At 47.3% G+C, this 14,360-nt stretch overlaps 1 protein-coding gene and 1 long non-coding RNA gene across 10 annotated transcripts in view; one reads left to right on the forward strand and one right to left on the reverse strand.

Moving 5' to 3' along the window:
- Dop1b (DOP1 leucine zipper like protein B) overlaps window positions 1–14,360 on the forward strand; it is a 92,717-nt gene that overhangs the window by 75,032 nt on the left and 3,325 nt on the right. For 7 of the 9 annotated variants that reach the window (XM_087211948.1, XM_087211936.1, XM_087211930.1 and 4 more), the window contains 8 exons: window positions 1,185–1,264; window positions 1,804–1,913; window positions 2,019–2,165; window positions 3,568–3,629; window positions 4,133–4,261; window positions 12,265–12,401; window positions 13,285–13,340; window positions 14,166–14,324. In XM_087211948.1, the coding sequence (XP_087068074.1) occupies window positions 1,185–1,264; window positions 1,804–1,913; window positions 2,019–2,165; window positions 3,568–3,629; window positions 4,133–4,261; window positions 12,265–12,401; window positions 13,285–13,340; window positions 14,166–14,324 (880 nt within the window). The remainder of the gene's footprint in view (window positions 1–1,184; window positions 1,265–1,803; window positions 1,914–2,018; window positions 2,166–3,567; window positions 3,630–4,132; window positions 4,262–12,264; window positions 12,402–13,284; window positions 13,341–14,165; window positions 14,325–14,360) is intronic. The other 2 variants (XR_015451492.1, XM_087211953.1) reach the window with 2 other exon arrangements.
- Window positions 4,428–14,360, reverse strand: part of LOC106009209 (uncharacterized) — a 35,404-nt gene continuing 25,471 nt past the window's right edge. Inside the window, exons 2-3 of the long non-coding RNA XR_002394106.2 lie at window positions 5,913–6,045; window positions 4,428–5,175 (exon numbers count right to left, since the gene is read on the reverse strand). This is a non-coding gene — a long non-coding RNA (uncharacterized LOC106009209). The remainder of the gene's footprint in view (window positions 5,176–5,912; window positions 6,046–14,360) is intronic.

The following is a 14,360-nucleotide window of genomic DNA, read 5'->3' on the forward strand; positions in this document are numbered from 1 at the left end:
TCTGGTGACTAATCCAGCCAAGTCCTGCAACAGTATGCATGCCCCTTAGGCCAGTCGTGGTAGCACACACCTATAATCCCAGCATTATTGCCACAAGTTTGAGGCCAGCTTGGGCTACACAGTGACACTTGGTCTCAAAAAAAAAAAAAAAAAAAGAATTCATGCCTCTTAATAACCAAATCACCTCTTGAAGGTGCCACCTCCCAACACCACCAGAGTGGCACTTAATTTCAACATGCGTTTGGGAAAGGACAAACCATATTCAAACTACAGGATGAGAGTATTGGTTTTAGCCAGCAGTGCATTTTACTAAGTGAGTTCTTGGAGAAAAATAGAAAAAAGTGAGGTATCTTAGTCACTATCCTTGTTGCTGACACCCACAAGTTAAGAGGAGAGACTGAGGGCTCACAGCTCAGAAGTCTCAGTCCACGTTCGGCTGGCTCAAGGCAGGACGGCGTGGTGGAAGTGTCTGCCCAGAAAGAGCTGCTCACATCTGGGCAGCCAGGAAGCAGAGAGGGAAGAGAGGATCCAGGGAGGAAGATAAGTCCTTCCAGGCCACGCCCCCAGGGGCCGTCCCTTCTGACTTGGCCCTTCCTCCCAACACCAAGTCAGCTGCAGCACCCCATAATCCAATCACCTTCCACAGTCCCACCTCTGCGCATAAGAGGCGTGGGGCAGACAATCAGGTATGGACCATAGGAAGAGGCAGGGATGTTTGTCAGGTAGATGAGAGAGCATGGGTGTCCCCACAGAGGATGAAAGGTGAAGTGTTGTGACACGGAGACACGAGGGAGTCTGCAGGGAAAGGCCCCAGGGTGCTCAGAGCTGGAGACGGAGGTTCGGGGAATTGGTGAGGCTGGGGCTGTGACAGGGATGCTGAGCAGCTGAGCTGGAGCCGAGTGATTGTTGGAAGAGAAGTCCGGGGCAGAGGCACCAGGGTGCTGCAGGGATGATCCGGGGACGCTGAAGTTCCAAGGGTGACGGTGGGAAGAGAAACAGGGCTGGAGACAGAAGCCAGTGCTTGTTTGCTTGATCCAGATAGCGTCTTTCTCAGCTGCTGAAATCGGACGCTCCCAGAGAGGAAGTCTGGTGCACAAAAGCACAGAACTCAGTTCACACGGTGCTTTGGGGACAGTAACGGGGCATCGCCATGGTTGAACACAAACACCCCTTTTTGTCATCAGATGCTGCTGCGGCTTCAGCCATGGTGTCCTCGTCTGCGCCCTCGGTTTACAGTGTGCAAGCACTCTCTCTCCTGGCGGAGGTAAGTGCACACCTGCCCAGTGGGCCCTTGTGAAATACCTGCCAGTCTCAGGTGCCGTGAACTCGGGTGTGGGCCTAGCATTACAGTTGGCTTCCTGTTTCTGTAACAGAACCCCCGACACAAATCAACTTAAATGGAGGAAAAGTGTATTTTGGCTCATGGTTTCAGAGGTTTTGGTCCATGGGTGGTTGGCTCCATGTTTTGTGTTGTTTTGTTTTATCTTGAGCCTGTAGTGAAGCAGATCTCATGGCAGGGAGAGAGTGTACGGCGGAAGAAGGCTGCCCACACGGTGGCCAGGACTCAGAGAGAGGAAAACCCTGTGTCCCCCTCCAGGACACGGCGCCAGTGACCTAACCTCCTCCCACCAGAGTTCCCAGCGCCTCCCAGTGGCCTGTCGTGTGATCTGTGGGAGGACAGCCCAGACGCCAAGAATAGCAGGCCTCAGCCTGCACCAGCAGAACCTGTGAGGTTCTGCTTAGAAGACGACACTTCCTGTCACTTCCTTCAGTTTCCGTTTCCTTTGGGTCTCGTTCCTCCAGGTCCTGGCTTCTCTCCTGGACATGGTTTATCGAAGTGATGAGAAAGACAAAGCGGTGCCATTGATCTCCCGCTTGCTGTATTATGTTTTTCCTTACTTACGCAATCACAGGTAAGCTCACCCCACACGAATGCAGAGAAGCATGCTGTGAGAGACGAAGTAGGTGACTGTCCTTGGATGGCCTCTGACCCTGACTCTTTCTTCTGGCCCCATCAGTGGCTACAATGCGCCCAGCTTCCGGGCCAGTGCGCAGCTGCTGAGCTCGCTGAGTGGCTATGCCTACACGAAGCGGGCCTGGAAGAAGGAAGTGCTGGAATTGTTCCTGGACCCCACTTTCTTTCAGATGGATACTTCCTGTGTTCAGTAAGAAATGCTGTCCTGATGAAAGTGCACTCTGAGTCTTCAGTCTTTTGCTTCTGAAATTAATTCTCTTTGCTGAAGAGGAAGGAGCCCCATCACATCAGCCCAGCACAGTGCCAGGTTCCCACATTAACCATGTGTTTACCAGAGAAGGGTTACATTTTTGTTTTTCTGGTGCTAGAGCCTGAGCCTAGGGCCTTTGCACTAAACCACATCCTCTTCCCTTTTTTATTTTGAGACACGGTATTGCTGAGTTGCTAAATTGCCCGGCTGAGTTTGAACTTTCAGTTTCCTGTCTCAGTCTCCCAGAGTGCTGGGATTACAGGCATGCACCACCACGGCCTTTATTGATGCTTTTTTGATGCTTTATTTTATAACCATGAAGCATTTCACCAGCATTGAGATGGCAGAGCCCGCTGATAACCCTCACGGCACCTTGGCCCCACTTCTTGGCTCATGCACCCCCAAATCATGCATATTTTGCAGCAGGCTGGCACTGCACTGGCAGCAGAGACCCTTGGAGACACAGATGTGAGAGCACTGAGATGAGGAAACCCACCCAGCGTCCCCCCACCCCGCGCTCAGCATGCAACACGAACCTTTCCTTCTGACAGGAGGTGCTGGGACAGAGGGCGGAGACTGGAGCAGCCTTTTCTTATGGCCCAAAAGCTGTTCTAACCTAAGGCCACGTGGAGCCTGTCACCTTCTGTCCTTGAACACTGTCCCTCGGTCCCACACCTGCCAAAATCCACCAGTGCTCCACTCCTTGCTATACAGTGGTGTAGTATTCACATAGAACTTGTACACAACTTCCCACGTCCATTAAATCGCCCCAAGGAGACTTGCAATACCTAATACAATGTCAGTGCTATGTAAACAGCTTGGTAGATTGCATCGTTCAGGGAATAATGACATGAAGAAGTGTATATACTCAGTACAGACACAGTGTCCTTTGTTTAACATTTTCAACCTGTGGTCGGTTGAATCTGTGGGTGCAGGATCCATGCATACAGAGGGCAGACTGTAACCCGTTGCTCCTGTGGTTACCCCAAACTAGCCCTCCGGAAGTAAGAGCTAAGGGGTGCTGTTTTGTCTTCCAACATCACCTCCCCCTCCCCCTCTGTCACCAAAACTGTGAAAATCATCTCACATGAACATGTTTAAGGGCAACCCTTGGAAGAGCCAGAGTACCCACTAATCTATGTTGTCTTTATGCTGAGCTTCTAAAAGGATTATGAAGAAAACCTTTTGCTTGGCCTTCCTTGTATAAAACTCTCTGTGTCACTAACCTCTCTTCAGAAAGCAGTTTTTAACAGACCTTAAAAGCGATGTTATTTTCTTGATGCTTTTAATCAGATTGCCATCCATTGCATATTTAATTAATTTTGCTTTTTTCAATATCCAGTTGGAAGTCCATTATTGACCATCTTCTGACTCATGAGAAAACAATGTTTAAGGACTTAATGAGTAAGTTCTATGTTACTTGTTACACTTGCAGGTCAGTGCCATCCAAAGCAGCTTTTACTTCATATTTTAGGACACTCATACTTCTTATGGTGCTAAGCTATAAACTTTGATGCAAGGCACAGAATGTGTCAGGACCCAGTGAATGAGTCTCCCTCACTCCAGCACTGGCCAAGAAGCCCTGCAACCTCTTTGGCAGCCTCACAGTAGGGAAATGCTGCTAAGAGTGCCCAGTTCACATCTTGATGTTGGTGTTGAAAGTATTAACTTTTCCATAACTTATTCGGAGTACACTTCTGCACTTCAGACCCTTTCTCATGCTCCTCCCGCCATTATGTATCAGTAATAAAAGAAGGGTTTTTTTCAATACATGGGCACAATAATCACATTTGCTCAGTTAATTGAGGTAGTAATTTTTCACCAAATATGAATTACCCTGGTCTGAATTTCCTGCCACTATTGGTCCTCTTTCTGACTGTGATTTATCTGCCATGTATTTATTCCAGACATGCAGAGCAGTTCTTTAAAACTGTTCTCCAGTTTTGAGCAGAAAGCCATGCTGCTAAAGCGCCAGGCTTTTGCTGTGTTCAGTGGAGAACTCGACCAGTACCACCTCTACCTCCCACTGATCCAAGGTAAGGTGGCCGTCTCGGTATGCCCTGGGCTGCTGGAACTGGAACAAGACAGTGCCCGGTGATCGGAGCTTGACTGTCTCACAGCTGTGGAAGCTGGAGTGCAGGATGGATGGGTGTGTTCATTACTCTTCTCCCATTGCTGAGACAAAATACCTGCCATGCAGAGTTGAAGGGGGAAAGGTTTATTTGGCTTACAGTTCATACAGGTTTCACTCCATAATCAGCTGGTTCCAAGACAGGAATGGCAAACGGGCATCACAAAGGAACAATGTACTCACAATGAAGCAAAGGCATCAAGAGGTTTAATAGCATCTTTCTGCTCCTTTTATCTTATTCAGACTACCAGGATTAAGGCAGTGCCAAACCAATCACTCCTGTGTAGTGGTTTAGTAATCACGAACCCTTAACCCCAGCATCACACAGTCCAGATTCAGCCACCTCTGAAAAAGAAAGTCCCACCTCATCTGCATGAGGTTTTGGGGGGACATCTAAATACAAACCCAAACAATGGGCTTGTGTCTGCACCATCCCACACCGGAAAGAGGAAGGACAAGAGAGAAAGAAGGGCCCGATCTGCCCTTTTATAATGGCACCAGTCCCTCCCATGAGGCCCACCTCCCAGTGCTGTCGCATCAACAGTTAAATGTCAGTGCATGTCTTGGACGGGACAAACATCCAAACCACAGCAGTGACCAACCCTCCCTTCCCTGCTCCAGCACAAATAAACCCACAGTGCCAGAGGGGCAGCGCCTAGAGGGGCCCGTAGCATGTTTGGGTACAACGGTCGGGTGTTAAAATGCGTATTCTCCGGGGGGAGTCACTGGATTTCAGAAGTGCGTCGGTAGGGCTGGGGGTGTAGCTCCATGGTAGCGTGTTGGCTAGCGTGCCCGAGGCGCTGGGTTTAATCCCTAACACTGTAAAAATAAAACAGATATGTGTCAGCAAATCTGAAACTTCATTTTCAAAACCAATTATAATATGATTTGTTTTTACTAGGTAGATTCTAAAAGTCCGACAGTACAGCGCAGGAATAATGCTCTCAACACTGTCTACTGCTAGATTCCTCCTATATTCAGGATACTTCTTGGGTTTGGTTTCTCGGCTGTTTTTGGTACTGGGGATTGAGCCCAGGACCTTCATACTGAGCTCTATCCCCAGCCCTTTTTATTATATTTTACATTTTGAGACAGGATATCACTGAGTTGCTCAAGCTGGCCTTAAACTTGCCATCTTCTGCCTCATCCTCCCGGAGTACTGGGAGATTTGCAGATGTTTTGGTCACTTTTCTCCTCTGTGGGACAAGATACCTGATCCCCACAGCTATAAGGAGGAGAGGTTTATTCTGGCTCACAGGCTATAGAGGTTCATCCTGTAGCCAGCTGTCTCCAAGGCAGGGCAGCACGGCAGAGGGGCCTGGCAGAGGAAAGCTGCCCCCAGTATGGCAGACAGGAAGTGGAGGATGAAGGGAGGGGCCTTTACTCCCACGGTGACCCGCCTCTTCCAGCCAGGCTGGCCTTCTAACAGCAAGTCAGCTGTAAGCCCCACAATCCGACCATCTTTCAAGAGTCCTACCTTTGAGCTCGTAAGGTTTTTGGGGGGACATCTAGATGCAAACCATAACATTTTGCCCCTTAGCTCCCAGAAGACTCACACACATCTCTTTATGCAGAATACATTGAGTCCATCTCTAAGAGTTGCCAGTGTCCTAATGGTGTCGGCATTGCTGAAAAGTCCAGGTCCAATGTCACCTTTGAGTCTTAAGGCAAACTCTTAGCTGTGAGCCCCTATAAAAATCAAAAAGCAGTTAAATATTTCCACCATACAATGGCACAGGGTAAACATTCCCATTCCAAAAGGGGGACTAGAAACCCGTGGGACCAAACCAAGATTGCAGCCCAACAGGGCAAACATTAAATACTGGGGCTGCATGTCCAGTGCCTGAGGCAGGTCATGGTGAAGAGCTGTGAACCCCGGTGGCACTGGCAGAGGTTGTAGCCCTCATAGCTTCTCTCTTGGGCTGTCTTTGCTCAGTGCTTGCACCTTTCCTCAGATGATCCACGCTCCTGGCTTCTCCACCTTCTGGAGTCTCCACTGAACTTTCAGCTTTGCTCTCATAGCTTCTTACACTGCCCTCTCAGGAGTACAATTCCTGGCCTCCCAAGCCTTCTTCTGAATCCTGGGTATAAGCCTTCCTGATCCCACAACTCTTGTATTCTGCATGGCTGTAAAATCAGCACCACCTGAGTGATGCCAAGGTCTGCCACCAGCTCAAGCTACTAGCCAGGCCGCCTTGTATCATGGCTGTAGAAGTCTCTGAGTGCCTGGATGGCTGAGTGCTATAAACCAAACCCTGGGGAACAAATTCCCTAAGAGGTCACCTTTCTGGAGTACAGTGCCCTGGGGTTCTCTTCTCAAAGCAAAGTCTTTTACGGTAGCAATTTTGAGCCTGTGAAGGGTGGGGCCTTGCTGGTTCCTTACATGCTTTTAAGTCATTTTTCCTGTTGTCCTGTTGTAAAGTTCTTGGCTTCTTTCTAATATTAATCCCTTTAGCAACCAAGCCCTCCTCTGCTTTGTCTTTGCAGGCTCCAACTTTATTGGAGCTTCCTTTCTAGTGAAACTGAAAACTTTTAAGTCATTCAGCAGTGCTGTTTGCTCTTGATTTTCAGTATTAGGCTGGCTAAAAGTCTCCCAACAGTACCCATACAAACCTGAATGTTGGACTACATTGAAATCTCTGCTGCCAAATTAATTAGTCTACTACCCTTCATTTAGGTCTCCCACAAAGTCTCAGGACAAGAGCAAAATGTAGACAAATTTTCTGCCTGGGCATAACACACATGGCTTGGCATCCAAATGTGAGTGCAGTCCTTGTTCCCAACTGAAACCTCCTAAGCATGGCCTTTATTATCTTCATTTCTATGAGCATTTTTTTCCTTTTGAGACAGGGTCTTGCTACGTAGTTCAGGCTGGACTTGAATTTACTGTGTAGGCCAGGCTGGCCTCAAGCTCTTGTGATCCTGCCTCAGCCTCCTGAGTGCTAGAATTACAGGCATGCACCGCTATACCCTGCTATAAAATTTGTACTATAAAATTACAGGCATGTGCCACCACACCTGGCTCTATCAGTGTTCTTGTGTTCTGAGCTCTGACCATAATCTCCTATCAAGCTCAGCTTATAGCATTCATTCTAGGGCTGCTTCTTCAGCCAGCATCTCCAGACCTTTCCAAATTCCTCTGGTAAGCCAGTTCCAAAGGCTTCTGAGCCACATAGTCCAGTTACATCACAGCAATGACCCCACTCCTGGTACCAAAATCTGTTTTATTTACGTTTCTCTCACCAGGACAAAATACCTGACACCTACATCTAAAAAGAGGAGAGGTTTATGTTGGCTCACCATTTGTAGAAATATCTGTTCCTAGTCAGCTGGTTCCAAGGCAGGGTAGTGAGGTGGAAGGGCCTAGGTGGAGGAAGGCTGCTCATATCATGGCAGAGTGAAGGAGCTGGGGAGGGAGATAAACTTCTAGGCCGTGCCTCGTGTTCCACCTCTCTGAACCAGGTCCCATCTTCTAACATCAAGTCAACAATAAGCCCCCATAATCCAATCACCTTAAATATGCAAAAAATTTATTTTTTATGGTTTTTGTTTGGTTTCGTTTTTGCAGTACTGGGGATTGAACCCAGGACCCAGGGCCTTTGCATTGAGCTATACCCCCAGCCCAGTTTTTATCTTGAGATTTTATCTGGCTAAGTTTCTAAGTTGTCCAGGCTGGACTTAAACTTGTGATCCTCCTGTCTCAGCCTCCCAGAGTTCTGGAATTATAGCCATGTACCACACACCCTGCTATAAAACGTGGGGGGGGTATTTTTATTAGTACATGTTTGCAATACATCATGATTACATTCATTGCAGGTAGTTGGTACATGTAGATAACACATCCTAGCTCTTTTTTTCTCCTTTCCCTCCTTCACCCCCCCCATCATCCTGATCCCCTTGCCTTTTGCAAAAGGTCTATCTTCCTGTTTCCTATTACCTATCTTTCGCTTTGCTCTTTGATTTATTCCCATTGTGCTACCTTGGCTCACAAACTTAATTTGTCCTACTGTTTTGGGAAAGATAGACACATTTGTGTTTGTGTGAGAAAGATGGCCAAGGTTATGTTTGTCACCCAATGCAGTTTGCAAAAAAAACCAAATTTTGCCAAATGCTTCTGTTTCTAAGCCAGATTATTTTCAAATGAAAACATCTGTGAACCAAGGTACTACTGTACTTTGGGTCTCTCCTATAAGAGAAACCATGTGATATTTAAGCCTTTGTATCTGACTTCTTTCACTTAACCATTGTGGTCTCAAGGTATATCTGTTTTCCTAAAAATGACTCAAATTTTTCCTTCTGTATGATAGAGTAGTACTCATTGTGATCATAAAAGAAAATATAATAAGCAAATTACTCCTTCAAAAGCAATTACCTTTTTAATGAGGACAATGCTGTTTTTCTACAGTGAGCTGAGGACAGATATTGCTCCTCCCTGAGGCCTGTGACTGTGGCAGCAGGATGAGGTGGAGGAGGAGGGGGTGAGCATGTCTCCTCCCTGCCCTGTGCCTACTGGCTAGATTTCTGTATCGGGGTGCTGATACCCAGAGCGCCTGTCTGAAGCTTTGTCCCCACTAACTGGCAAAATTTGGGCTGCGCCAGAGCCCTTTGGCCCCAGGCTAGGCTGTGGTCATCCACCTGACCTTACCCTTCCCGGCTGGCAAGACAGGATGTCGCTGTGCTTTCAGGGATGAGGAACAAAGCTTGTGTGAGCATGTGGTCCCCACCCTGGGACAGTGGTGCAGCGACATTTGCTCAGGGTTCCTCAAGCTGTTGCTCACAGGACTTTAAGCTTGTACAGTTATGACTAGGCTAAGACAGGAGTACTAGAGAGCAAAGAAAAGTAGGTTCTTAAATCATCTTGGCTAAAGGTAATCTTCTGGAGTTATCTGTAATTTGGAGCATGTGCCCAATATGTACATAAGATATGCCCTTTATGTACAACTACTTTATTTTTGTCCTTGTTTGTGTGTGTTGTTTTTTTTGGTACTGGGGATCGAACTCGGGACCTTGCGCTTTCGAGGCAGGCGCCGGAACCACTGAGCTAAATCCCCGGCCCAATTTTTGTCCTTGTTATTGAGGCAAGGTCTCACTATGTAGCCCAAGCTGGCCTCAAACTCGAAACAGTCCTTCTGCCTCAGCCTCCTGAGTGCTGGGATTACAAGTGCGTGTCACCACACCCAGTTGACAAATACTTTCTTAGTGCTTTCTAGTTTGAAATAGAGCAGCCTCCCAAGAAGTTACAAAAATAATACCAAGAATTCATTTGTGGTGTCAGTCGTCCCCCTGGCCGTAGAGTACCATCTCCCAGAGCCAGGGCCCCTTCTTCAAACCAGGCAGTCCTGGCACGCACCTGTGCCATGCACTCAAGGTGGACTTTCGCGCACCTCCCAGCACCGCCCGCCCTCCTTCTCCGCTGGTGCAGCGAGTTCTGTGGAAGTGTCCCTTAGGCAGACTGCTGTCTGCAGCCCACATCTGGGGCCAGGGCCCTCCCTTCACCACCAGGCAGCTTCCTGATGGGTCCTGGCCTCCCCCGCCCTCACCCCACGCCAGCCTATCTGCTCACCACTTTCATTTTTGTTTCTGTTCTGACTGAAGAACTTCCTTTTGCTTCCCTTCTCTTTCTCTCTTCTCTCTCTTTCCTTCTTTTTTTCCTCCCCCCCTCCCCCAAGGTCTCACTATGTATGTAGCTCAGGCTGGCCTTGAACTCAGAGGGGTCCTCCTGCCTCAGCCTCCTGAGCTCTTAGCCATTCTTTACAGCAGATCTACTGGCAGCAGATTCTCTTTGTTTTACTTCCTCTAGGCTATTTTTACTTCAACTTCATTTATTTTATTTAGTTTTCAGGACTTTTTTTTTTTTGGTACCAGGGATTGAACTCGGGTCCTTGCTCTTGCGCAGCAGGCAGCAAAACCACTGAGCTAAATCCCCAGCCCTAGGACTTTATTTTTTTAACATTCATGTCTTAGGATGTTTTCATTGGAAATAGAATTCTGAGTTGAAGTTCCTGCCTTTCTCACTTAAAAAAATATGCCTCTTTTAGTCTCTATGGTTTCTGATGGGAAATCTGTGTTTCTAATTACTATTTTCTTTTAGGTAGTGTGCCATTTTGCCCTGTTATCAAGAACTTTTTTCTTTGTTTTTCATTTTTTGGAGTTCGATTACATTGTGTATCATTACATTGGGCTTGAATTTTTTTTTTTTCTTTGTACCGGGGATCGAACTTGGGACCTTGCGCTTTCGAGGCAGGCGCCAGAACCACTGAGCTAAATCCCAGGCCCAGGCTTGAATTTTTTTGGTTTAACTCTTCAGAGTTCACTCAGTTTCTGTTTTGGGGGGAGGTCAGTTACGACCGGGTCTCACTATGCCATTCAGGCTGATCTTGAACTCACTGCCTAGCCCAGGCTGGCCTCAAACTTGTGGCATTCCTCCTGCCTCAGCCTCCCGAGTGCTGGGATTACAAGTGTGCGTCACCACACCTGGCTCACTCAGTGTCTTGGGTCTGTGGGTGTGTCTTTCACAGCCTTTGAGAAGTTGATTGGCATCATTTCTTCACGTATTTTTCTAGCCTGTGCTCATTCCTGTCCTGGACCCGTAACGCTAGATCCTCACTGTCCCGCTGGCCTCGGAGGACCTTGGTAGCCTCTGTGTTGCAGAGCCCGTCCTCCTCGTCCCTCTTCCCCTCCACCCACCTTCTGCTGTTGAGCTCGTTTATTCAGTTCTTTTAGCTCTGCAGTTTTTTTAGTTCTAACATTTCCATTTGGTCCTTCTTTGTATCACCTATCTTTGCTGAGACTTCAATTTTTTACTTGTTTCAAGTGTCCATAATTGAGTATTGGAGTATTTTTCAAATTTTTGCTTCAAATTGGAAATTTTCAAATTCCAAACGCCTTTTTTTTTTTGTACCAGGGATCGAACTTGGGTCCTTGCACTTGCGCAGCAGGCAGAGAAACCACCAAATGCCTTTTCTTATTCAAGTTGACATTTTTGTATGTTTTTTCTTCTTATTTTTGTTTTTTGAGATAGGGTCTTGCTATGTAGTTTAGGCTGGCCTTGAACTCTGTTTAGCTCAGGCTGGCCTGGAACTCATGGTGATTCTCCTGCCTCAGCCTCCCAAGTGCTGGGATTATAGGCGTGCGTGGTGAGTTTGAGGGCAGCCTGAACTACATAGCAAGATCCTGTCTCAAAAAACTAAATAAATAAAAGAAGTTGAGGACTGGTGTACGCCAGCAAATATTAGGATGGCCAGGGCTCACTCGTCTGAGTGGTGAAGAGGAAAGAATGTTAGAGCCCAGAAAATCCACCTTGCTGCTTTCTACCCTGTGGGAATTAAAGGGGTTTTGTTTTGTTTTGTTTTTCTGGTACCGGGGATCAAACTCAGGACCTTGCATTTGGCAGGCAGGTACAGCTCCACTGAGCTACATCCCCAGCCTAGAATTAAAGTTTTTGTGGTTGTCGTCAAATCAAAATTTTGCCAGTAAATCTCTTGAACTCCCTCACTTCACTTTGCACTCCGCACCTTCGAGACGCTGTGTCTGCCACAGGTTGTCCGTGGTCAGCAGGCCAGGCATTCTGCCAGGCTGTCTTGGCTTCTCTGTTGCACATTTCTTCTTCCTGAAAGGTCACTGGCCACACACCTGTGATCCCAGCACTCTAGGAGGCTGAGGCAGAAGGATCTTGAGGTCCAGCACAGCCTGAGCAGCAGAACAACTTAACGGGACCTTGTCTCACAATAAAAAGTTAAAAAGGGGCTGGGGATGTAGCTCAGTGTGGAGGCCCTGGGTTCAGTCCCCAGTACTGCAAAAACAAATGACAAAAAGCACAAAGCAATTAGTGTTTTGTTTTCTTCTGTGGCTAACGAGAAACCTCAGACTGCATGTTTATGTGACATCTTTAAACTCTTCTTTCCTTAGAACGCCTGACAGACAATCTCAGAGTTGGACAGACACCCATAGTTGCTGCTCAGATGTTTCTTTTTTTCAGAGTTTTGCTGCTAAGAATCTCTCCTCAGCATCTAACCTCATTGTGGCCCATAATGGTCTCTGAACTGGTGAGTGCTCGTATTTGACTGCAGAGCAAGGTTAGAGCTTTTAAAAATGCTCTTTTATTATCATGCGTGATGCTGCTCCACATGGATCTCATTTTATCTAAAAGTTGGGAGCACAGACTCAGCTTTTGGTTAAATAGAGAGGGTCGGGGATTTAGCTCAGTGGTTTCGCTGCCTGCTGCGCAAGCACAAGGACCCGAGTTTGCTCCCTGGTACCAAAAAAAAAACCTTTCAGGTGGTTAAATAGAGAAAATCATGTTATCATATTTGATCTCTCAACTGTCAGTTATTCCAACTGATTGCTTCCTTTAGTTAGTATTTGTTAATACTAATTTGCTAGTTGGTTGGTTGGTTTTTTGTGGTTTTGTTGGGTTTTTGTTTTGCTTTTGTGTATTTGTGTTTTGGTTTTTTGGGGGCAGGGGGTTGATTTTGTTTTTTTTGGTACTGGGGATCAAACTAGGGTCCTTGCGCTTGCAGGGCAGGCAGCAGCAGCACTGAGCTAAATCCGCTGCCCTTGTGTGTTCTGGTTTTTTTGGTACCAGGGATCAAACTCGAGACCTTGCGCTTTCGAGGCAGGTGCTGGAACCACTGGGCTAAGTCCCCGGCCCTTAAAAGTTGCTTTTTTTTTGGTGTTTGTTTTTTGAGACAAGGTCTCACTGTGTGTGTAGCCCAGGCTGACCTCAAACTTGAGGCAGTCCTCCTGCCACAGCCCCAAGTGCTGGGATGACAGGCATGCACACCTGGCTTGTTTTCTGCGGTTCTGGAGATGAAACCCAGGGCCTTAGTGCACACCAGGCCTGTGCTCTACCACTAGTTTCTTATAGATGTGTCCACTTGGGGGCGTTTAGTCTCAAATAGTAATGAGAATGCATGTTTTCTTTTTAAGATTCAGATATTCATACAGCTTGAAGACGACCTGAAGGAGGACGATGAGCCATTGAGGTAAGCACCAGTACCAGCTCTGCATGTGTGACCGAGGGACACCAGCTGGGTGTGGTGGTACACGCCTAGAATCCCAGCCACTTGGGAAGCTGAGGCAGGAAGATCACAGTTGAAGGCCAGTCTGGGCAACTTAACAAGACCCTGTCTAAAAAATAAAAAGGCTGGGGCTGGGGATTTAGCTCAGTGGTTTTGCTGCCTGCTGCACAAGCGCAAGGACCCGAGTTTGATCCCCGGTACCAAAAAAATAAAATAAAATAAAAAGGCTGGAGATGGAGCTCAGTGGTACAGTCCCTTGAACTGGAAAAAAAAGGGGAAAAGAGATGAGCAGTCATCCCTGTCCGATGGAGGGCTGTCTAATGCTGATGCTGTCCTCTTCCCACACTTGATGGGACTGCCCACTGTGAAATTTTCTATTTATTTATTATTATTATTTATATTATTTATTCTATTTAGTTTTTGCAAATACTGGGATTCAAAACTAGAGGCATTGGGCCAGGGATTTAGCTCACTGGTTCCACCGCCTCCCTTGCAAGCGCAAGGTCCCAAGTTTGACCCCTGGTACCAAAAAAAAAATACTAGCTGCCAAACTAGAGCCATTGTACCACTGAACTCTGTCCCCAGCCCTTTTTATCTCGAGACAGAGTCATGCTAGGTTGCCCAGGCTGGCCTTGAATTTGCAATCCTCCTGCCTCAGCCTCCTGAGTTACTGGGATCATAGGTGTGCACCACCACCCCCAGCTTGGAAAGGAAAACCCTTCTTATAAACAAATGGGCTACAGTAGACATGAATAAATTGATGCGAAACACATCTCTGCAAATTTACAGAAACAGCAACAAAATAAACAGAAAAGTTTCGGTCGTGGATGGAAACGGGTCCTCGGCTGGGGAGACGGCCCCGAGTGAACTTGTCTTGTATTTGTCAGCTTGCAAATTCCTGGACACGGCCCTTTCTTTCCCGCCTGACAGGATGCCACTCTTTCAAATGTAAGTGGGACGTGTGCCCCTCCTGGAGCAGCCGGT

This window comes from Heterocephalus glaber, unplaced genomic scaffold, assembly GCF_053883595.1.
Source record: "Heterocephalus glaber isolate CG9 unplaced genomic scaffold, H.glaber_assembly_v1.0 deba00000122, whole genome shotgun sequence".
Taxonomy (NCBI): domain Eukaryota; kingdom Metazoa; phylum Chordata; class Mammalia; order Rodentia; family Bathyergidae; genus Heterocephalus; species Heterocephalus glaber.